The sequence below is a fragment of the Antennarius striatus genome, chromosome 18 (genome assembly GCF_040054535.1).
Source record: "Antennarius striatus isolate MH-2024 chromosome 18, ASM4005453v1, whole genome shotgun sequence".
NCBI lineage: Eukaryota > Metazoa > Chordata > Actinopteri > Lophiiformes > Antennariidae > Antennarius > Antennarius striatus.
Window position 1 is genome coordinate 17,302,083 of NC_090793.1, and position 26,013 is coordinate 17,328,095.

General features: G+C 39.7%; 1 protein-coding gene across 1 annotated transcript; it reads right to left on the reverse strand.

The window, feature by feature from the left end:
* Positions 1–10,991: 10,991 nt before the first annotated feature.
* Positions 10,992–24,999, reverse strand: paxip1 (PAX interacting (with transcription-activation domain) protein 1). The gene is made up of 23 exons (XM_068340287.1): positions 24,806–24,999; positions 22,218–22,352; positions 21,839–21,882; positions 21,623–21,686; positions 21,255–21,365; positions 19,731–19,806; positions 18,955–19,473; positions 18,619–18,716; positions 17,057–17,858; positions 16,424–16,518; positions 16,126–16,221; positions 15,848–15,985; positions 14,702–14,823; positions 14,234–14,418; positions 13,781–13,824; positions 13,201–13,268; positions 12,985–13,087; positions 12,653–12,821; positions 12,361–12,461; positions 12,034–12,168; positions 11,821–11,896; positions 11,489–11,552; positions 10,992–11,240 (listed from the first exon to the last, which is right to left on the reverse strand). The coding sequence occupies exons 1-23, from the start codon at positions 24,884–24,886 to the stop codon at positions 11,228–11,230; spliced, it is 3,339 nt and encodes a 1,112-aa protein (XP_068196388.1). The 5' UTR covers positions 24,887–24,999; the 3' UTR covers positions 10,992–11,227.
* Between the last annotated feature and the right edge of the window lie 1,014 nt (positions 25,000–26,013).

Sequence of the window (26,013 nt, forward strand, 5' to 3'; positions counted from 1 at the left end):
CTGTTGTGAACCACAACTAAAGCACTTCATTCTGTTTGTGTGCATCTACAATCAATATTGCTGTAAAAAGTGAGCGGTTGTTTTCCGAGGAAGTTTAAAAAATACAGCAAATTATCTCTGTTGTTCGTGCATGTTTTTAAAAATGGAGATTAGTAATGGTGCAATGGTTCTTTAATGAGTCGACAGGAAAGAACCCTCTGTAACAGGAGCTAAAACTAATATTTGTAACCCGTAATCATGGAACTCTGCAGCAGTTTGAGTTCTAATCTCTCCAGCCACTCAAAAACCAATGAACACAAGTGTTATGTTAAGGCAATCCTAATGATCACTGTGTTCCAGCACAACTGAAAAGATCATGTGTGACCAGGGAAAGACCTCTAACAAGATGTTAGGTCTCTATTGTTATTGAAGGGGCATTGCTTTACGTGTTTCTTCAAATCCATTGTGTGTTTTTCTCTCAAGTTGTTCCCATTGAAAGGCAGTATTTGTGTTTTTGGTACTTGATGATCCGTTAGCTACAGCTCCTACAAAGAGCCTGAGCCGACCAGACCAGAGTTGTTTCTCATAGCACCCTGGTCCCGCATTGTGAACGGGTGCTGGCCTTTCTTCAGGACCTTCGGCCAGCATTGTGAATGGCTGATTTAAAGCTTGTGGCCAGGGAAGTAGGTGAAGGTCGGGGGAGTAGAGGTCAACCCCGGAACATCTGATTTACTTCAATACGACTGCAGTCACATGGACGGAGCGTAATGACCAATAAAACAGGATGCTAGGGCAGCCGGCACACTGTCACACCATCAGGTGTCGAACCTTCAGTTCCAGCAATTCTACTTTTAAAAAAAAAGCCATTTAAGGGTCAGTAAAACACACATTTTCTCCCCACTATTGTCCTAGGGTGCTTTCTATTCAATTAAATGTTTTGGACTTTCAACATTTTTCTTTTCTGAGCTAAGATATGGTTACTCACATTAATCTGCATACTCAATGTCTGCACATGCTGTGCAAAAAACCTCTGTAACAGTGGACAGTGTAGACTTGAGTGGATTCTCCAGAGACATGGAAAATGTGTGTTAGATAGCACAACCAAAAATGCAATAAGCCTCATTTTAGTAGAGAAAAGTATCACTTTTGGAAAGTTGGAATGGATGCTTGAACCGTTTTATGTGCCTTCACGTCTGAACATCTACACCAAGCTCCAAGCCCAGGTTCAGGTTTTTGTTAAATACATTATTTGCTGAAGTTATTTGGTTTGAAATGACAGTTTTTTAAGCACACTACAGAACTCTATACGACATACCTACATCCTGCCTTCATCATCTCGGTGGACTCGGTCTCACTGTACTTACAGATTCTGTCCAAGTCGTTCAAGAAAGGGAAACTATCTTATAAACCACTTTTATTGATGGCATGACTCACGTTTACACACTATACAGGTCTATCATCCCGTGAATTTATAATGTGGTTTCAGCATTTTTATTCTTCATTTTTCCAGTTTCATTTCATTTCCCCATCGTACCATATAGGAGTTAAACCCCTCCTGTCAGGTACAGTACTCTTGTTAAACTCCTACTTTTGGTTTTCCTCTTCCTTTTTTGTTGGTAACACTAACCTGCCACAACTTCCTGTCGTTCTGAACCATTAAAAAATGAAGTGAACCAATGGACCAATTTGATTCCTAAAATACTGAGAGAAGAACCCTATTTATTGTGTAAACTTGGTTTACGCAATAAAATCCCACATGAGGCCTTATAAACACCCTGGTTTCTGCTGCAGCCATTCCCTATCTGACACATGCAGCTGATGCCATCAGTCCCACAGTGATCGCTACATCAGGTAGCAAACTGCAACCCAAATTTCTCGACTCTATTCCCGATAGAAAGGCTGTGATGTGGGAGGAATTCCCATCCCCCTTCTCACATTATCAAACGGATTGAAAGCACGTGCTAAAAAGGCTTTCAGTGCCTCTCTCTCTGTGCAGTGTGTGTGTGTGTGTGTGTGTGTGTGAGTGTGTGTGTGTGTGTGTGTGAGTGTGTGTGTGTGATAGAATGAATGAATAGCAGCCCTGGCTGTCACATTAGACATGGTTTCGAGTGTTAGTGGGTGTTTTTCTGTCACTGTGTTCTGGTCGGCCTGAGACACGCCTGTCAGACTGAAAGCCTCAGAAACAGAGCCAGGCCTCCTGCTCCTCCAACTTCTGATGTGCTTTGTGTGTTTGGGCCGGACAGTGAATGTGTAGGTGTTTGTCACTGATAATAGACGACAGACAACTTCACCTGCCTGCTTAGCTGCTCGCTGAGCTTCTCATTACCGCGTCACTCACGGAATGACGGTTTGCTCCTGAAGCGATTCAAAGGACAAGAAAGACGTCTCCAAACCTCCCAAAGACGTCTCCAAACCTTCAAATATGCTTTTTCATCTAATAAAACACTCTACAATAAGTGAGCTGAACTGGTAACTTTAATTCCCACAGTTTAAGATGAATAATACATAATTTATAAATAATCTGTTACTTAAAATTGTAAAAGTCAATTGATTCTTGTTTTCACTGCAGTCTTGGGATATCCTGCTCACAATGAACACCCCATTCAAATGCACACAAGTATGGCCTAAAGTGGATGTGGTCCATGAGTGAGCTTCTGCATCTTTCATCCTATGTAATTCATCTGGGAACTTCTTACTGGAGCAATTTTTTACGTGTGTGATTCAGTCAATACTGTTGTCAAATCAAGCAGCTTTGTGTCTCTTATACCCTCTTACATGGACTATTTTAAAAGCGATATTATATTAGATATGTATGAATTAAATTGCTGTAAAGATTTATTTTATTAGACAACTCAATATTTTTTGAGTAAAGCATCAGCTCTTCTAAATATATCACACAATGTTTTATTGTTGGATGTGGCACCATTTTATCTTGTCTTCAATTATTAATCAGTCAAAAAAAAGTTTAAATAAAAGTAATGTGTTGTTTATCTTGTGTTGAATTCTTGATGTTTGTTTTAAGCTAAGCTCTTTGCTTTGCTCATTTTTGTGGGATTTTGCTGTGGTGTAAGATTCTCCAGCATAAATCCACGATCCTAACGTTTGCAATAAGTGTTGGTTTGGACAGTCTGATGAATGCACTTCATTGTTGACCCTGTTCTGAACCGGCTGTAATACATTAACTAAAAATCAATAGACGCAGGAGCTATATGCGTGCCACCCATGTCTGTTTTCTCTGTCTGATAGCACTGATGCTGTGATCAGAGGCTTCTAAGCGTTGTTGATCGAGTCTGAGAGGGACAGACTTTAACCTTCCTGTCAAAATGGCCATAAGTGATCAGCTAACACCACACGTTTTTTGGGCCCATTTCAGAACTGGTTTAACCATCACTGATCTAGTTAAAATTAGCTACTCTAAACAAGTGTGAAGGTACCCAAGATGTGTTAGCAATTCATTTAGGATCAGACCATCCAGGCTATAATCTTTCAGCAAAATGAATATAGGACTTAAATCTAAAGTAATCCTCTAAGTCAGAAGTCAGAACAATAGACAAAATGGACGTGCAATTTCCATTTGGTTAACTGTAATATAAATTATATTTAATTATATTCAGCAAACTTTTGTCTCAGTTTATTTCACCACTGAACAAGTAACAACAGGATCCTGACACTCCCTTGAAAACATGGAAGCTGAAACAAATTTATCTTTCTTCAAAAACAATATTGAACAGAATGTTTGAATCTGTCAGCAAAAACCAAATGTCTGTTATTTGATTTCCTCTTTACAAAGTTTAATCATGCTCCTTCTTTTTTTCTTTTTCTTTTTTAAAAACAAAGTTAACAATAGCTGGTAACTTCTAAGTGAATAATTGTAACTTTCTAGTTGTTAATCAACAGTAGGTGTTTAACAGAATTTACCACTATTTAGCAGTCGGTCCTTTTTTTCTTCTCTGTGACACCTGAGAAAAGGAGGTGGAGGTGCATCGATGAATTGATGGTGAGACATGGGGGATGTAATGGGGGGACATGAAAATGCAAGACACAAATATGACAGTCATTACAGGAGCATGTGAAGAAAAACCCAAGGCAATCCCTCTACAGTTTACAAACCCATTTTCAATGCAACGTCATATCCAGATCAAAACCAAACAGCTATCTAATAGCCATTATTCTTACATCTTCTTCTTAAATAAACATTTTTTTCATCGTTTTTTAATGAAAAAATGTTGAGCAAGCCAAACAACAACAACAACAACAACAACTCCTGAAGCGGTAGGGATGTGGGATGTGTCAGGGATGTGGCAGAATGCCAGGATACTTCTAAACCCTTATCAGTATTTGCTGTTAGCTTGCCAGGAATCTACAAGAAAAGAACACATCATAAAGGTTTCTATCTTCACACCGTTCGCCGTGTGTTTCAAACAGCTCCGAGTGCAAGCGTGTCAATCATTAACTGCCTCTGTTGCCTTTGAAAAGTCTGATCTCATCTACCATTTGGTGTTTCCGTTTTGTTATCTAGATTTACAGTGATACCCAGCCTCAAAAAATTTATTCCATACATCCAGCGTTTAATACTGCTTCTGCGGGGTCGCGGGGGTCACTGGTGCCTATCCCAGCAGACTATGGCCACGAAGCAGGGAGACGCTCCGGACACATTGCCGGCGAATCGTAGAACCACACGAAAGACAAACAACCACTCACACACACACACACACACACACAAACTCATCCTGTGGGCAATTTGGAACTGACCAATCCACACAAACTGCATGTTTTTGAAGGTGGGGGAGAAACCAGAGGATCCAGACAGAACACACACAGACATGGGGAGAACATACACAGATCAGAAAGGCACAGATCAGGACTCGAACGCAGAACCTACTTGCTGTGAGGTGACAGTGTTACCTACAGCACCATCATTTTATGGTTCTTGAAATTGATATTCTCATTTAGAGTTTGACACCAGTGAGTAAACATCTAAAATGTTGGGACAGGGTGAGGTTTACATTCTGGAAGCATTTTGGAACTGAGGAGAACAAATGTTGTCATTTTTAAGTCTTTCTGCTGAAGAATTTCAGCTGCTCCAGAGTTCTGGGTCTCCTTTGCTTTATTTCTATGTTTCATAATGTTCTAAACATTTCCAGTGGGTGATTAGTCTGGATAGCATTCAATTAGACCATGCTGTTATAATATGTTCAGAATATGATTTCCTTGTGTTACTGAAGTAAGGAAGGCCTTCCTTGAAAAAGATGCATGGTTCACGATTAAATGAAGCCTCCACTAAAGTGAAGGTCACCCATGACCTCTGATGCCCTGCATGCACAGTAGTCCTTCACCCCTATAGTCCTGAGGATGCATTAGCCTCAGTTTCTAAAATATTTTTAATTTTTACTCTTCAGATCAGAGGACACCTTTCACTCTACCTCTGCATCTAAATGAGCTTGCATGGAAGTTTTCTATGTGTAATTTTTGTATTATTTTTAATTAAATATTGCGTTTCAAGTTTTTTAAATATCCTAATTTTCTTGCAAAAGTGGTAGACACCTGTTATACCACCACTACCACTTCCACCAGCAACACCCCAATCCCATATTTGTTCTGTGTGTAAAGCTCATCCTGAAACATGTATTTGTCATTTTTGTAAAACATTTCGTAAAATTCTTCCAAAAATACATAATATATAAAAATTGGGATAATATGTAATCCAGCCAAGTCAAACCAAAATAAAATCATATATTTCTTGAACAAACTGATGTAAAATTGCGTGATGACTTTGCTTTTAAAAAAAAGTTCATAACAGCTTTATAACTAACTACAAATGTAATTTTCATCCCCGGGGGCAATGACTGTCCCTGGTGTGAGCAGCTCATCAATCACACAGATATGGTGTATATTGGTCTTGTTAACATTTCTACTGGAGCCCTCAAGGTGGCTGGCCAAGTTACATAAGCAGGCTGAATGGCAGTCAAACATTTGTGCTAGATAAAGAAGCCCTTGAAAGCTGTGAATCCACCTGTATGCTGTTTGTCTTCTCTCAGCGATCTCCCACACTTTGACGGACATTGGCCAAATATACAAGTGTTGCCAAACACTACAGGGTGTTTGCAATTTGCAGCTTCTCTCTTCACATTTTAATGTGTGAATATACATGTTGTAGAGCAGAAAGGCAAACAATGCCTACTTTGGGCAGTATGAAACCCCCACATCTCCTCCCAGATAACTCTCAAATTTCAATATAGAGTGTGTAGTAGATACTGTGTACCACGCGTTATCATGCATGACATAAACAGCTGATAATTCACCTGATCAGAATTACCAAGAAGAGGACTTCTGTGAAGACTTAAAGCCTGTGAAGAGTTGAAGTCCAAATACTGCTGAGTGGTTTAAAATATTTAATTTAAGTTCATAGTTTTATGTTGAAGTGTTGTAATATCGGAACTCATTGTGTTCATAAGCTGGGAACTTCCTGTATGACTTGCTATGGCTCGAACGGGCAAAAGTTGAATTATCTTTTGACTACATGCACCATCTTGTTAACCAGGCATTATTACACCTGCAGGCAGCGTAAGTAAGGAAAGGGTTCAACTATATTTGAGTTAAAGTCATCAAGATGGCATCACACCCCTCAATATGGTAACTTAAATCAGACAACTTTCCAACTTTTCCCCAAAATTTCTCTCCAAAATTTCTCGTCAACATTTCTCAAAAATATGTATTCATGCAGTGCTTAATAAAGACTTTAATCAGATAATATAAACTTTCCACCTGAGGATCTGTATTCCTTACCTGGAGATCTTTTTGGCAGATTTTTTTCCCCTTTGAGTTACCTCAATATGTTATGTCCAAACACCTGAGCCCTATCGGATGTGTAATCTGGTTCTGTTACTATGTCCACTACCTCCACACGGGACGAACCATCGGATCTCTGTTACACCATCATTGTTTTCACAGAGAATCCAACAGAATAAAAGCGCACCCGTCTCATCTTCAAAACATTGTGTAAATGGGGCTTCTACCACCATCTCTTTGTTTCTTTTCACTCTGAAAGACATCCAAACTGTTTTTGCATCATATTTGAGCAAAAGAAATGTTCACCAAACTGAAAGGAAGCCTTTCTGCTGCCTCAGGAAGGAGTCCAGAAGCCTTTCAATGCAGCGGAGACAAAGGCCTCCATAACACCCACTTTCACTAAGGCTGGCAAACGGACACTTAGTCACAAAGAAAGGAAATAAAAAGGTGGGGAGGAAAAAAATCAATTCAGTTAGTGTCAGAAGTCATGCTTGATGTGGCCAAGTTATGTGAATTCTAACTGCATGTAGCAGCGTGACATCATAAACAGCACTGAGAAAAGAAATAACGGGATTACTGTGTGCGTGTGTGTGTGCGTGCGTGTGTGTGCGTGCGTGCGTGTGTGCGTGCGGGTGTTTGTTATACAGTATATGCTCTGCTTAGTTGGCCTGTTGTACTTGATGTGCATGTGGTGGTGTCTTGCTGATGATCGGCCCTGGCTAATTGCTAGCCTGTTTAATCTGTGTGGGCATTGAGCCATTAACCATCAGCAAATGAGAGCAATTATTTCTGACTTTTCGTCAGGATTGTTTGTGCTCTAGTCAAAGTGTTGGTCTGTTGGAATTTCTTTTTTTAATTTTTGGAGCATGGCAGTAATGGCAGTAATTACTGTACTGCCTCCTTCCAGCATGTTGTGGTGAAGACAGGTTTGTGCAAAGACATGAAGGAGACAGAAAACACAACAAGACAGTTGGAAAATGAGATTAGCCAGAAGAAGAAAGCTGAAGTCCAAGCAGGAGTTGCATTCTGGACTTCTTTCTTTCTTACCCACACTGCAGCAAATTACTTGTTTAATTAAGAAAACGTTTGAACACCCATTATACAGTTTCCTTCAACAGTTTGCATGTAGTTCTTTTCTCATCAGCTCCAGCTTTATAATGAAAAAAAAAAAAAAGACATTATAACATATGATGCTAGATGCCATAATAATTTTCATACCAACATACAAATACTGAAATAATTCCTTACGACAAAGCAAAAACATTTTTGGAGGCATTTTTCTCGCATGTACAATACTGGTGTTCTCACTTTTTTTTTTAAGCATGCACAAAATCTAAAATCGAATCTTCCTGCTGACTGCTGATGCACACAGTTGAATTCCAAACATCCACTTTGAAATGGAAGTCAGTTGGAGACTCTGTTGTGTGTTACAACAAAATGTGGAAGTGTATGTTTGAAGAATAAGCTAATCCCCTTTCACCACTCCTCTAAGTCCACCTTAGTTCAGCCTTTTCAGCCAGTTCAGGGCAGAGTTTTTCGGGCTCTGTGTTGAGATGAATAGGGACCACAGTGTGTGGAACTGACTGCCACTAGCCTGCCAATCAATTTGTTTAACTCCCCAGGCGAGGGCGAGGATTGGTGGACCCTGCACACACACTCTATTCCTGCCAACAAAGCAGCCCATATGCCCTCCCAGCAGGGGCCGGCCCTGATAAGGGGGCCCATGTATTTATAGAACCAGTTATAGGAATTTGGAGCTAATAGGATGAAAGGACTACCATCACTGAATTGAAGTGCAGAGCAAATCAAGTGGAATGAACATTCACAGTGTCACTCATCATCCAGCCTGTATCTCCATTCTATAGTCCTTACACTCTCACTGCACTGCTTAGCACTGGTGATATAATTAACTTAGATTCAGCATAATAACCTCAGGTTAATGAGTCTAATGACAGTTGTGAACTAGACTTAGACTATGTCTGTTCCCTTAAACCATTAAAATTTTTATAAGTATGTAGGTCAGACCAAAAGTGCAAAGGAAAATTTCAAGATATTTTATCTTGTAGCACAAAAGTCATCATGCTGTCTGTTAAATGGTTTGTCAAACATATTTTACATCAGATTAAGCAGAGTTAAGCAGAGTTCGTTAGTACAAACTGAAGCTGTCTGTTCTTTACCTACAAGATCATTAACCCACCTCACAGGTAAAGAACCCTGTAACACCTGAACCCACAGGCTGCAGTGAGTATTTGTGCTGACTATCTCCTAAATTAAGAATCATTTGGAGATCTCAGGGCATTCCCAGACTTGGATTATACTATATGGACTCATTAGTTCTTACTTTTATGGTGTTCTGTTATTGCTTTAATTAAAATAAGACTCAATCTTTGCTGGAAAGTTATAAAGCTCTGGATTTCAATGAACACGAACATGAGGTAGTGACTGAATTTCTGCCTTTTAATGAGCTGTTTTAAAACAAAATTTCCTTTTTATATTACAGGAGTTTACAATGAGTTTTTAATGCGATTACATTAACTATATACTACAGTACTGAAGATGGTGGTAAACGCAGACGAACGGGTCAGCACAAGCACAAATCCAACCCATATATCATTCATTCCTATCAGTTAATCCTGTCACTAGGATTAGTGTTTATGACAAAAAGCTGATTTCTAATTACGCACCAAAGAGACAATATTTTAATGCTTATAATTGAGTACTAGAAACTTCCTTCTGACAGTTTTTGGATTAGTAAAACCAAAGCCAATTACTATCAAATCTAGCAAACATATTGAAATGAAAGGATCTAAGAGGATTTGTGGGGCAGATTTGTCTACTAAAACCATAGCTTTTACATCTGTGGGCCATTTGATGCCAGGAGTTCTCCATTCAGGACAAAGCTGATAGTTGTGTTGAGTGAAAACAATCTGGAAATATTTGTTAATCCCCCCCTCCGGTGGAGTCTGTTTTGGTCAGACATAATCTGCCCAGAGTCTGATTGAGCGTCATAATCTCTGGATGAGGAAATGCATGCCCCCCCCATCCATTCCCCCTCCCCCAAAAGCCACAGACTGGATTGGAGATCTCTAATGAATGGAGATGTGACCCCATCTACTCTGGCGTAGCTTCTCTACTGTATGAGTCTGCCCTGGGGGCTAAACAATATGCTCCTCTTTTATAATTAATGAAAACTTAAATCTGCTTCTCAGAGTGAAACTGTCTAATCTCTGATTTGTATTTTCACTGCCGAGTGGCTTCTCTGTCTGCTTCTCTTCTCATAACAGGAATTGATTAAGGCTCATTAAAGTTTGTCTAATGATCTCTTGTGGCAGTGAGGAGGAAAACTGCATTGCTGCTCCCACAGAGGCTCCTGAGCTTCAGTGCAGCCGTTAGTGATGCAGTGACGTGGAAGTGACTGACAGCTGGGCCGCTCCAGGAATGAATAGAGGATCAATGACACATATCAACAAACTGTGGGAGGGAGGGTGTGTGTGTGTGTGTGTGGGTGCCACTCCATGTTAAACTAGGTTGAAATGTTAATTCAAGACATCATTTACATAACTAAAACCAAACCTACTTAAAATAATAGACATGATTTACATTAATTATGTAAGTGTGACAATGTGCCATTTTTTTAAATTCCAATTTTGTATTCAAGCCACAATAGCAGCATCTTCCTCAACTCTCCCTCCAAAGACTTCACTACACAAAATAAAGGAGAACAGTCCTCCAGTGATGATTGTGGGAGCCACACACTTCCCATGGGAGCAATCACTTGTGCGTTTCCTGCAATTTGTGCCCCCCCTGCTGGCAACAGAGCACAGCCACAATCCCCTCCTTCACAATCACGTGGGTCTAGTTCACACCAGGAATCTGATTTAGTTGTTCCACAACCCCTCGATACAAATGTTAATTTACATTTTAATAACTTAGATGTCAGTGAACCAAAGCAGTTTAAAAATTGATACCCGATATTCAAGTTAGATTTTCATTTTGCTTATTCGTCACGTCGATTGAGGTCAGAACTCAAATTGTATTTCCACTCGTATCTCAAACAAAATATTGACCAATCTAGAATCTCAGAAAACTTGTATGTTGAATTAATCGTATCTCAATTACACACACACACGCACACACACACACACACACACTAGTGTTCGTGTTAGATGACATGAACTTTTTCAGCATGAACTTTTCCAAAAAACAAGCAAAAGGCATTTCAGAAATGTACAACTTTTATTCAAAAAAGCAGCGTGTAAGAGCTGGAGCCATTACACATTACATATGAAGAACAGGAAAAAGGTTAAAAATCCTTCACAATTCAAACATTATTTTAACAAAAATAATAATTTATGTTCAAATTAGTAACAAAAAGCTACAAAATTACAGAACATGGGTGAAATGAATGAAAGGGGCTTCCTGATTTGTTCCTCTTCCTGATGCAGTCCCTGCAACACCATCAAGTAAATTTGTATGTGTGACTGTCAAGGAAACTGAAGGACAACAAATACTAGCAGACTGTGTACAGGTACAGGTAGAGGCCATAACACACCCTTGTTCAGAAAGAATAACACTATAAAGATCTGGTGAGGAGGAACTCTGGGCCCATAAGAACATCTAATGTGACCTACATTTAATGTACATATTATATATACTCTATGCAAGAAGAAAACCAAGCATCAAAAGCCTTTTGTCCTGAGTTGTCATTGGCTGAAAAGGATATGAGTCATAGTTGAGTTTCTGGGTGAGGACTCCCGTCAAGATGAATTCAGCGGTGTGAACATCTGGCAAACAGACAAAAAACATCAAAGCCCATTAAACACAATGCGTTGGACCATGAAGGAAGTTAATGCAATGTCAAGTTTGAAGCATCTTCATTGTCACAGAACACACACCCTTTTTACCATTTTTTAAAATAATCATTATTTCTTTCAGACAAGCCCTCAAATTATAGTTTTAGGGTTAATAATTATACATGACCCAAATGCAACGAGTTTGATTTTTGAGGTAAAGCACTGAGGAACCTGTTACGTCAATGAAACGTTTACTTACCAATGTTTTTCAGGAAGTATTCTCTGCATAAGTGGAGGTCGTTCTCGCAGGATATTAAAATGATCTCTGGAAGGTTCTGCAAAAAACATTTTTTAAAAAAAAATTGCTTTCAAAAATTTTTCAATTTTATCTGATGTATTTTAATTTCATTTCTATAGCTAAGTTTGTGTCATAATAAAAGAAAATATAATTAAGTTATGACCAGTAATTGACCTTGTTTTGTTTATGTTCAATAATCTTTCTGTAGGAGGGCTGTTTGGCCAGCAGCTTTCCTCCAGCGCTCTCCAGGATGGACTTCATGGTGCTGAGGCTGGGGCAGATCCCTGGGGTGAGGTAGAAGAACTTCCCCTACATCCCCCATCACAAGAGAGAAGAAAAGACAGACACACAACCCAGTTCAAACATCAAACATCTCACCACCGTTTAAGATGTTTTCAATGTTTTAGTGAACCATGACAAAATGTATATAAGAACACACAACATGTGTGAAGAATGCTTAAGACCACAGTTCAGGTGCTTTGAGTGTGAAACTCATTTTACCTTAAAGAGTGGAGTACTATTGGCTCGCCTTAAAGACTCCTCCAGACTAAAATTAAACAAGACCTCAGCCTCTGCATCCCTCAGGGTGTAACTCTGTTCATCTGCAACACACACACAAACACACGCTTTATCATTTTACACATCTTTACACAACTAAAAGCTAAAATCGACAAAAAACAACAAGAGGAAACAGGAAATAGACCCAAAAAGAATAACTGATACCAAGAATTGTTCATATTTTTGTAAATCTTTTTAGAGTGTTACCATGGTTTCTTCAAGAAAACACACACACCTACAAACTGCTGGCTTCTCCAGCTGTCCTCCAGCCACTCAGGGCTCAGGATGTGCTTCACCACAGACATGGCGGTGAGAAACTTGACTGTCCGAGTCACCTTAGTGGCCACCAGATGAGTGACCTTCTGACTGCTGTCCGCTACTTCACCACCTAAAGCATACAACCGCTGAGGAGAAAGAAGAGCGCTGAGAACATATCTGTACGGAAGCTACATAAGAACATTAACAAAGACCATAAAATAATGTAAGTTTGTAACACTGTCACATGGTGAGGCAGTTCACTAGTACATGGTCTGTTCAAATGGCATGGATCAGTAAATCAGACGGTACCTTTGTGTACAGCTGTACTTGTGTGGGCTCAAAACCTGTGAACATGACTCGAGGCGTAGACTCAGGAGGCAGCTTCTTACCGGGGGGCTGGATCTCCTCCATTCTGCAAACACAACACTGTACTTTTACAAAATTGCATCACTGCATGATAATTTGGAGATCTGATCTCATGTTCGTCCGACGCCGACAGTCTAAACTGAGATCCGTCACACTGACCTCGCTTTCTTGTTTGCAGGCTGGTTGTTGGCGTCTGTCATCCTCTGCTTCTGTAGGAGCTGGAGATTCTGAACACCCCCACAATCATCACAAAGAAAAAACACAACATACAGTCAGGTTAAGGAGTAAAACATAGAGCATCTACTGTATATTTGGTCTCATCCATCTACTTAGTTTATAAATTAATACCACACACAAAAGCATTACAATAAACCGTGACTTATTTACTCCTTTTGCATGCAGATACCTATGGGAACGAAGGCATACGAAAGACCTGTAGGGGCATTTTGCCATTTTCTCTCTCTCACACCCATTTCTCTAAAGTAACCTTATTTGAAGAGAAAACAATTCACTCTGATAAAAACAATTATAGTTTACATGTTTGGCCCCATTCAACACAGATGAGCAATCACCAGCAAACTTTGTGTCAAATGAATAAGCATATTTCAGATGGAGTGATACATAGCTGCTCCTGCATGTACATAGTTGATATAATATAACATAACAGAGGCTCATTACAGACTAAACTGTTGGTGACACAGTGTATGCAGAGCAAGAAGCAGTGTATCAATAAACTCACCGCCAGAGCATCAGGCGAAACTTTGATGGGCATTCTCCAAGGAGCTGGAGAGAAGAAAAGATCAGTAAAGGAACATTTCATTACTACACATCTATAATGATAAAATAATAATGCAACTAAAACTATACTGTCAAGTATGCACATGCTAACACATATGATAATCTATCTGAGATTGAAGAATTGAAGAAACTCCAATGCAGGGTGAATACGGAGCTGTAATCTATCACAATGATGCGAGGTGGCTCCACAGGAGAAACACACTGCAGTGATGTTTTTCTCTTAATGTGGAAATTGGACAGTTTTTGTCTGTTAAGGGACAACCAATGTAAAAACGGCCAAACTCCTGACTTGTAATGTTTAATGTTTTTAAAATAAAATTTATTACTACTTCCAAATGCTCATCATGATAAAAATAAGATTTCCCCAAATGATGGTATGTTTCACTGTACATACTCAGAAGGTTTTGGACCAGCTGTGGGTTAGGGATCAGAGGTTCAGGGTGTGTGTAGATGGAGTATCTGTTGTGCTGGATCTGTCTCAGTGCTTCAAAGTTGCCCAGTAGTATATCACAAAGCCACTGGGCATTCACACAAGGGATTTTCCATTCCTTGGCTTTTTCATACTTGAGCCCAACGGGTCTGAAAAGAAAAAAACAAGGTTAGAGAAACCCTGCACAATGAACGGTGCAAATGCTAGAATACGATTCATTTATTTTTGTTCTTTTCGGAATCGTGAGTTAAGCTCAATATAGTGAAATATTCTGTTATGTCAGTCTTCTAAATGACATTACAAAAGAACACCTTGTGCAGAGCCATCAGTGATACTAGAAATGGTTTACCACTAAAACTTTCAATTGAGTCTGACTGAAACCCTTACAGCAGTGAAGCCCTGCTGCAAAGTTGTGTTTTTGTGTTATCTCACTCTTTACAGATGAGGACAGTATTACTGCGGCACAAATATCCGGTGTATCTGGCACCGGCCAGGTAGGCCATCAACTTCAGGTCATCCCTGTCAGCATCTACAAAACCTGTCACCGATATAATCTGAGAAGAAATAGACAGAAAAAAGGAACAGAGCTTGTGGTTAAAGGGACGCCATTTTCAAACATCTCCACTGCACAAACAACTTGAACAACTTGTCCACAAAAAAGAATCACAGGCTGCAATCATAAAGGGCTTTTGTAGTCTGACTCAAAGCCATTTAAAACACAAGGCAGCATGCATCCATTCACAATAACATTCATCCAGTAGTGACATTTTTACTGTCACTGGAACAGCCGCTGGCAGAAATGTGGGCCTCAGCAGTTTGTCTAAAGAACACTTTTGGTCCTTTTACACTGATGGTATTGACTTGACTCTGCTCAACTCCTTTTTTTAGTTATTGTCATTTCGTTTACATAAAAGCTGTAATATCCCTCAGTGTGGCTGGTCACCACAGCAACACACTGCAAACATACCATCATGTCATTTACACAGTGCCACCAAACAAAGAAACCTATCTTTACTTCATCTCCTCCTCTGACCTACGTGTGGTTTTCTGTGCTGCCATTAACAAAACACCATGTGAATATTAAAAGCAAGAAGGTAGTTGAAAGAATATTTTAAAATGGCTGGTTTTCCTCTTAGTCCAAGTAGCTAGAGCAACCAGTAGTCCAAAGCACCTCCATGATTGCATTTGGAATCAACTCAGCTCAGTTGGAATCTCAACAGGTTTCCAAAAATAGTACCAAGTAGATCAACGTTAAAGCAAAAGAAATAATTCTTAGAGAAGATATCATCATTGGAAAAGGGCCGCCTGATATGCAACCATTTTCCCTCTGATAAGGATATCACCCCTCTACCATTCAGACAAGGCCATTGGAGAATTTTTGAGGCAAATTTACATCCTTACAAATCCATCTGGTGCATTTTGTATAATCGTGACAAGTGATGAAACAACTAAGAGATGAAAACCCAACAATCCAGGGTAGTTAACCATGTGCCTTCATCAATCTAACACCAGATCAGGTCCACAACACACCCGACCATGTAAACCAGTGAAGCAGCTGTGTGAGGAAGCTGAACATACATGCTGAGAGCAAGGTTTGGCTCCAGGAGGGAAGGCAAAGGGAAGATGTAACGTCCGATGAGGAGGAACCATCCTCTTCCTCTTCAGCACTGTGTTGAGCCAATGGGCTGTCACACAGCGCTTCCCCTCCCTGAGTGCCTGACACAGAAAACATCAGTGAAGCAGTGATGAAGACAACAGTCAACTGAATAATCATTCATCCTCCATCCCACTTGACGGGTTGAGAGGTGGGTACACCCCATTCAGATCATCAGTTCATCGCTTACACACACCCTTACCTGTAGATACATGTTGCTGACTTGACTCTCACAGAGGAGGTGTGTGCAGCGACTTGTTAGAGTGGGGTCGACAGCCCCCCCACATGCCTGAATGACCTATGGGACAAATGTAGTAAACATGAATCTTCTATCTTTGATACTAAACGCTATTTCTGGTTCATTAAAATTCCATATTTTGATGTCTTAATATTTAAGGTGTTGTGAATTTCATGTTTCAGCATAATAATAACTTAAAACATAAAGCTGTTGATGGTTTAGCCTAGACAACTCTAAAAGACTATATTTCTGTGTGACTGACCCTCTTCCATGTGGCCAGGAGTTGTTTGTCAGCCATCTGTTCTGGGTAGTCAGCAAGAGCAAAAACACAGCCCAAAAGGAAGCCATCTTGGGGAACTGAAAATGACAAGAGTAACACAACTGCTGTAAGGGATCAAACCTCTGAAATAGGATTCAAATAATCTGCAAAATTAGAGAAACTTTGGTCTGCTATTTACAGAAACAAGAATGTTTACTATGTATGGGTGTTGAACTCATCCTTCACCACCAGAGGAAGATCATTTTCATTCTGAGCTATCAGTAATGCTGTGCATACATGTCTACATACACAAATTATTTTCACAGCCATTATTTAATATATTAAAAATAATTCTTCCAAACTTCCAACAAGTATGTAGATTGTCCCACCATGGATAATAAATCACTGGAACTCATGCAAGCTATTGAACAGAATTCATAAAAGGTCAAACTCCATCCCCACTCTGGGGAGTTTTTTGCCAGGCAGCATACATGTGGTTTTCCACGGTATTGCTGCAATTAAATTTTTTTTTTAAATTTACATATATAACTGACTGATTCAACACTTGGTTCAGAGACCAAGTAATAAGATGTTAGACCAACATAAAACTTTACAGCTCGTAGTGACCATACTCACCTTCTTGCCCTGGTTCATGCCCAAACAGCTGGGAGAAGTAAGACTGCTGGACATGAGGCTGTAATGTTGTTTGTTGGTCCTGCAGGGCCTGCTGGTTCTGCTGTTGTAGTGCCTGCTGCTGATTCTGCAGGTGCTGCTGCTGCATCTGCTGGTGATGTAGGAAGTGCTGCTGCTGCTGTTGTTGTTGTTGTTGTTGTTGCTGCTGCTGCTGAAGATGCACCTGCTGTTGATTCTGCTGTTGCTGCAACATCTGCATGCGTTGCTGTTGTTGGAATTGCTGTAGCTGTTGCTGCAGCGCCTGCTGCTGCTGTAGTTGCTGCAAACCAGGCCGTAGGACTTGCTGAGAACGAAGATGTTGCTGGGAGAAGGCGTGCTGCTGTTGCTGTTGTGAAAACATTTGCTGTTGGTGCATTTGCTGCTGTTGCAGAAAATGTTGCTGCTGCTGCTGCTGGGGCAGCTGTGTGAATCCTTGCTGTGCAACCTGTGACTGTTGATGTTGGTGATGGAGCTGGATCATCTGATGCTGCTGCTGCTGCTGTTGTTGTTGTTGTTGTTGTTGTTGCTGCTGCTGCTGCTGGAGGTGCATCATAGGATGCTGTGATTGCTGCGGTAACTGTTGGTGTTGGGCAGCCTGGTGTGATTGCTGTAGTAATTGTTGCTGCTGCTCTGCTGTGAGAGGCTGGGTGACCACTTTGGACTGATTGAACAGCAGAGGATTGTTATTATTAGGGGTCTGGGAATGGCACTGATTGGCCTGATGATCGACCGGCTTTGTCTGATTGGCTGTCAGATTCTGAATGATCTGAAACAGAGGAGGACAAAGAAATGAAAACCCAAGCAAAGCACTAGTATCGGAATTCTCATTTTGATGCAATCAAGAAAAAAAGTGCGAAATGTAAAATAATAATTAAAGCTGAAAGGAGCAGCAGTGGACTTATGACAGCTTCCTTTTTCATGACAATAAAAAAAACGCCACATCTCTACCATTAAATTAAGAAATTCTAAATTCTACATATTTTTCATTTTCATGGGGTTACCTATGAAAAAGGACACTGGCAAAACAGTTCAAAGAAGCAGCTGAGGAAGAGAAACCACCTCTCCGTCCAGAAAGAGCTCAAGACCCTGAGTAGAGCTGAATGGCACAAGTGGAGGATTGAGACGCTTATTCTTAGCCAACCCTTTTAGTTTGACAAAGCTGCTGTTAGGACCAACACAGCAGGCAACACGAGTCCTCCCAGGAGGAAGTGGACAATTTTTTTGCACAACATCCTGTGTTACCCACACAAAGAGCAAGAGCTAGGAGCAATACTTTAGAATTCTAGCCAGAAGAATGACAGATTTCCTCCAAAAAAAAGTAGACTAACACCTCCTCAGTACTGAAAGGGAGCATTCTTGGAGACCTGGGGTGCCTGGAACACAGCTGATCAGGAGAGGCATGTGAGGCGAATGGAGACCTGGCAGTGCTGTGGCTGGACCTAGCCAGTGCTTATGGGTCAATCCTCTACAAGTTGGTGGAAACCACCCTGGACAAACACCATGTACCACCGTTTCAAACTCCTTACATGTGCAACATTAGGAGGTCGATTGGCTGGCTGCATGTCAGAGTTGTTGGTGATGTTGCGAAGCGTTCTAGCTGCTGGACTCCATCCGGGGATGTTCTCTGGAAATGATAACACCCACAAAGGAGAAGCAGGTATGAACATCAGAAAAAACATACTGGGACAGAAAAATTACTGTTATCTTGATATGATGAAGCTGCAAATAAATTAAAAAAAGAAGAAAAAAAAGAGCTACTTAATGGCCAAAACTTTGTTTGCTCTTTCAAAATATGAGGCTGATTTTTGATAGAAGTCTAATAAAGAACAAATTACTGTGTAGTGTGAACTCTGTATACTAACCTTGCTGTGATGTGTGACTGGCAGCAGCAGCAGCAGCAGAGCGGATCTCAGGAGGCATGACTCCTCCCCTGTTAGGTACAGGAGGCACAGTGGCACAAAGGTTTATCAGCCCACTGCCGGTGGATGAAACTGGGTCTTTGTTGCCGGGTGGCCCACTCCGTCGTCTGGCTGTACCAGTTGGAATGGCAGTGGTAGGCGTGGCAACTTCAGCTGGTGTCCAGTTGAGGTTGGTGCCCTCTTTCTCTGTGGCCGAGTCTTCATCAGAGTCATCAAACATGCGCTCACTGCTTTGCTCAGGTTTTCGGGGTGAAGTTGGAGAGAAGGATTTAAACTTTTTGGGTCCTGGTCGTCTGTGGGGGCTGGAACCCTCCCCAGAAGAGGACAACCGAGACCGCCGTGGGCTGTAGCTTCCATCTGAATGAGAGTGCTGGTCAGAGGAGTCTGCTTCACTCTCTTCTTCCTCGGGCCCCGTATAGATGAGTCTGGGATGATAGAAGGTTTCATCTTTCCTGCTTTTGTCTGTACAAAATCAGAAAAATAAACAGAGTCACAATCGTTTGGTATCTGTTGTACAATGATGTAACAACTCTGGACAGCTTTGCCTTGAGATCCAACACCAAAATTTAGTTGCCAGCAATTAGAACGTGACACAAAGATTTTTTACTACTTCAACTACTTCAGCAAAGATAAACAAATATTTGAAAACTAAATAAATAAACTGTACAAGGAAGTAAAATAAAAGCATGAACACATCACACCGAGGGCAGTTATTTTACCTTTAACTGAATCTGTAATCCAGTCCAGGGTGACAATCTTGATGCTAGGGTTTTTCAGGGCACATTCAAACTTGGCCTGGAAAGAAAAATTCAACCAAAATATCCACTATATAAATAGACTCTTGTAAAGATGAACATGCCAATCTTTCCACAAACTACAGTGCTGTGAAAATGTTTTTTGTGTGTATGTGATATTGAATTGTTTTGGGTCGCCAAACTACTTTTTATATAAAACAAACAAGTTCAGTTAATACAAGAATGCAAGTTCAAAATGACAGTTTGTGTGTGTTCCTGTAAAAAGATTAGCCAATATCACTAATGTGAACAGGTATCTAATACTTTAGAAACTAAATCGGGAAAAAAACAACAAACAAAAGAAAACAACAAAACTGCATCAGTACCAAAGTGAAAGTGAGTGACACACACCATGACCCAGTTACTACCAACTCTGTTCAAGCTCATCTTCACTTTAACAAGCCTTTTTCTGAGACATGAAGCTGTCCGGTTGGTCTGACCAGTTAGACAGCATAGCTTTAAACAGGCATGGAGGGTCACCAAGCCAATGAGACCCCTGCCAGGCCAATAAAAAGAAAAATATTTGTGACAGAAAATGTCAAATACTCATTAAACACAAACTGTTTGGCAGCTTCTGTGCTACATCATTCTGAAAAGCGAGACTAACTCGCCCCAAGTTCACCTCTGCTCAGTGCTCCATCTCTGGTTACCTCTGTCACCAACTAGTAAACAATCCCAGGATTATTTGAATGAATGTTTGTGATGCGGATGTGATATGGTCATGGACTGAACTAGATTTTCCACCATCTAACATATAGTACATTAATGATATTTGAAATATTCTTGTGCAACTGCTATGCTGTATTTGGCTTGATTTCACTGACAATATGTTGTAGCCTAATATAAAAGATCGGTCGTATAATTAGATTATATTTGTAATTTTATCTCATCAGGTTACAGAGATGTGTACCTTAAAAGGTATACAAAGCATCGTCGTTCCTTGCGGTTAATGCGTTTCAGGAACCATATGCGATTAATGAATTCTGTGATAGAGCGACAAACTATTTATTTGATTATTTAGGTTAATTTAAATGTTTTTGAACCCTCCCCATACTGATATTAAACCACCTTCTATCTGTATTACCTTTTCCAACACTCTTATCGACTGTTTAAAGCACTTTTGTGTCTCACGGAAGTCAGAGACTCACTCACAGAACGTAGCGCACTTCCAGATACCATCAGCAAGTAGAATGCGCACATGCTATCACGTGACTGCCTTTCAAAAATCTGCGCTGAATAAAACAACTGAAATTTGACCTTGACCTAGTTTTCTCAAAGTCAAGGTCATCATCTCATTTTCCTCCCCTTTGCCGCCCAAGTAATGTGCTTTTTCTTCCTTTCTATCTGCAACGGTTGTGAAGATATTTGGTGGACGAACAGACGAACATACAAACACTGACAATTACAATACATCACCGCTTCGTGGGACGTAAAATCACATTTACTTACTCCTTTTGGTTCCTTCACCACTAGGTGTGTGACTTTCTTGTTGAGGTTGAGCTGACATTCCCCTCCATAAAATGTTATGTAGGCCCACAAAGCATTAAGGTCATATGGAAGCTGTGTACAAACAAATGTACATACATATACAGAAATACAGAATATTGAGTTTTCAATTATCAGGCCTGAAAATTATTTCTAAAACTACTAGTACTGTCAAATTCAAAATTTCCCCACACTACCGTCTTGTCACAGGAATGCGGTATACTACCTAGATTGCAAATTCAAAACCGGATAATATGGTGAACCATGACTACCAATTATCATGAACTTCTTGAGCACTTCTGACAACACACACTTGTATGTTACACACTCACCCGAGGAAGACAAGCTGTAACACCAAAGAATAGCTGTCCTGATTCTGGGGAGAATCCTGTAACTCTGATGTTTCTGATTATGGAAAAAATTAGCAATTTAATCATTTTGAGGGATTCATTATACGTTTCATTAGCACTTTGACCAATGGCATTTTAGAACTTGTTTTTTGGCTGTTGTCTTTTTAAATAATTGTAGATTAGATGGTGGAAGGATACGGGAGCAGGTCACCACATCTGACCGAAAGGATTACCCAGGATGGCTGCAAAACATTAAGGTGACAATTGTTAATACTTCACATGCCACTTTCTCTTATTTATAGGTATCTGAATTATTCAAATAAAAAATATTTCACTTTATGAGCCACAATGAGTAAAAACTGACTGTAGGTGTAGGATATGCTGGAGAGCCCTTACCCAAAAATCCAGTACATTACTCAAACATTACTTAAAACTGACAATGGATTTGTGCTTTAACTGGAATATGAAATTAAAATAAAAACATATCACATAAATGTTGAGTATAAGAAACTTAAATCTTTTAGGATAAAAAAATGTCATTGTTCAGTATGATTATATACTTTAGCACAACCCTTACCTTGACAACAGGGAGGTCAAAAACCTCTCTGGATTCGCCCACCTCAGGGTTGTCACCATCCTCCGCTATGATGTGAGTCGCCAGGGCATTGTAGGATACCTCCTTCCCTTTTCCTGCTTTAAGGAGCTGCACCACCTGAACAAAAAGTGGAAAATCAACATCCATAAAATCCAACTTCAGTCCAAAAAATTCAAATTTGCATGAATATAAGATTTATTTCACTCATCAATTAAAAACATCTTGGGATAGATGTGATAAAAACTGCATTACAACAGCCATGAAGTTATACCGCTGGGTTGTGCTTTTTTATCTGCATGCAGGAGTATTACATGTATAACATATAAATCATGAGATCTAGCATACACCATCAAAACATGTAAAACCTAATTTCATATCCCCCTATTATATTAAGGAAAACATAAAGAAACTGTTCTGCATACAGATGGCTGACAACAATGAGAGATCACATGAAAATAAAACATCCATCTTCATAAAGGCTAATCTGAGCAATTGCTCAGGCCTGTAGCCATATTTTTAAAAACAATCAACATGTCCACATATTTGAGATGAAACCTGCTGTACAACATTTAAGCAAATGACTTTGAAATGACGGCCCATGTTAATTCTGCATATCTGACTTCTGACCAATAAACCTTTTGTGTGCTATCTTGCTGGGTACAGCTGACAATTGCTAACACCAGTTTCTAGGGTTGGAATGGTATGTGTGTTGGTGGTCCCATTTTGTTGTCTGACAGGCAGTCAAACAGAAATAGAAAACAGCTGTGACTCTCTCTTCATTTAAGATAATACCAGTAACGGGTGGCTCAGTGGTACAGCAGTTTGTCAAGCACTTGAAGTGATCTGCCAGACTGGAAAGGTGACATCTCAGTAAATTCTATCATTACTGAATGTTAAAAGTATGAGAACATCACATTTTAAACTGGTATACATGAACTAGACTGACATTTGGTATTGTGTGAATGTGGCAGCTCAAGCAAGCCACATGCATGGATCAATATCTGCTTTTGTGGGATTAGACAAAAACTCAGTGATTTCAGTGAGTGGCCAGAAAAACTTGTAACAGCTAACAGAGCTGACTGAGGAAGACGAGTCAATATAATAAACACTACAACGACATTACAACACAAAGAAGTACAAATCAGCAAGGCTTCAGTACTAATGTTGGTTTGTTTAGACAGAGCTTCTGCTGACTGATTGGATTCATGTGTAATAAATGTAAACAATTCTTTAAAATGTTCCTTAAAGACGTTTCACCTGTCATTCAAGAGGTGTCAGAGCCTGTCAGCCTCTTGGATGGGAGGTGAAACATCTTCAAGGAACTTCTTAAAAGTCCAGATGATTATTTTAAACACTTTTGGATAACCATGAACTGGATGAATGAGAACCTTCAGACATCTATTACAATTATTATGACAAAAAAATCTCATAACATTGCAACTGTCTTCATAAAATTAATTGCTTAATATTAATATTACTTAATTTTACATACCTTTGAACATGTTTTTTTCCCAATCTAGGCCAATACTTAACAATCTGTCAGTCATCTCAGTGATGTAGCATCACATGACCATTAAATTGGCTGCCAGTGAAAATCTCACAACACAGACGCAGCCACAGCACGGATGAATGGAGATGTCAGGCTCTCAACCAGTCAAGAATCATCAATCAAAAGCACAAAGAAGTGTCGAGGGTATTTTACCTTGATTAAGTGTATGAAATAAAATGTGGCCTTGTATACCCTTCACATAAAAGCAAAATCTTAAGTATAATTTCATTAAAAACAGTAAAATTATCTCAGGTCAAAACAAGTTGTTGGCTGGCCTGGACTCGATCCATTTAGTTTCGGTAAAAAGACTACTTCTATGTGTTCATTTTTTGCAGACGTAACAGCTCAGTAATGCATCTCAACCTAACAACGATGTTTCACCCTTTATAATTAGAACCACATTACATAACGGGATATATCAGTTCATACGTAGCATTTGCAGTATATAAACACTCCTCGACTAGGAATCATTATTTGGCAGGAAGTGAACCTCCCTGCCACAGGTCTACAATCGCAATGACAGATAGCGGTGACGCATGCGTAGTCAGAGGCGCCTAATTTAGCAAGATGTTGACAATCAAAGGTTGATGCACAGCAATGATATACTTTATCTTCTTCATCTCACTATTTCACTAAACAACAATACAGCACTGTAGAAACAGTACAGTCTTGGTATACAAAAAACAAGCTGACAAACGTCTGCTTTGTATTTCGCTTAGCACCAGTGTGATACGTCGTAGTCCGTTAGCCAGTAGCTACCCAATCTCTCCGTCTGCGAAACTCATAGCTAATGCGAAAGAGTCGCAGAAGTGATATGCTTGGTAAAGTTGGTTGTATCCGTAGTCGAGTGCCATATATAAATCTCACACACGCATTTATGCGGTAAAATACGTGGCTTGTCACATACTAGCTCAACGCTTGTCAAATGACATATCACTGTTAGCTGTTAGCTTCTACAACAAAACCTTCATTTTAACAGTTAGCATGCTACTAAGTTAGCGGCTAACGTCGAGAGCCTCACCTTCTGGTCAATGTCCCCTACAACGTAGAATTTGACATCTCTGAAAAGTTCATCGGAAACCTTGTTTTCCTCTTCAGACATGATTGTCCATTGATGTTGCACGATGGAATATTTAAAAACCACACAAAAGCTTTATGACTCCAATTTTTGTGGTATAGTGGCTGAATTTGAGCGCACAGTCAACTGGAGACACTCGAGCGCCAAATCGCTGAGCGCGCCGCGGACGACAAGATTCGGAAATGTTTAGGGGGGTCACAGATATCCTGTTGGTTACGTATTCATTTATTTATTTGTCTACTAGTCTCAACTAATTATATCAGCTATTAATCCCTTATAAAAAAGATGTCCTTGAAAAATTTGCGATTTGGGGGATTATTATGGACTGGTATTTCTAAATACTTTTTGTAAAGGGCATTAATCCCCCCCCCCATATTATGGTAGTTGAAGTGTAACCTAGATTATTTCAACAAGACGGGCGCATGAGAACATTTCCTGCCATGTACAATTAAGAAGGAATCTGAGAATAAAAAGATTATTTCGGTTATTGCAAACGGATTTTCAATTGAATAGAAAACGTAATATGTAGATATTTTTTAATGGGACATTCAGTTGGAAACATATCGTCATGAAAATAACAAAAATTGATAAAAAATATGTATATTTAAGAAAATGCAATTGGCATATCTTGTTGATTTTAAAAATCATATCAGGTCGCTTGATTTATTGTGTAGTCATGAAGCCTGTCGCTGTCATGAAAAATATGATAGCCTAAACGATTCCATCCCTTGATACATACATCCTCCAGTCTCCTTGTATACTTCAGTGAAGGAGACAAAGTGGAATTCTGAGTGAGATCTCATCATTGCAGGATTGCATATCTGATTACATAATTTTTTAATTTACGAATACCTATACGAAATGTTACTGTCAAGTACTCAATGTATTTCTAAAACAATGTGTTTCAGAAAGAAGTGTACTTTATAAGCACATGAAACTATACCACCAAGACAACGAAAAAATTAATTGCATGACTTTTTTGGCCCTTTTTATTCAGATAGAAGTTTTTGCATTTTTTCACAGACATCTTTGGATTGTCTCACACATGTAGAGTAATTCACCTGCCACGACAGCAGACAGCGCTGTGACTTTATAAAATAATACTGTACCATTTATCATTTTAAAGGGGTGGCTACAGCTTCCCAGACTTT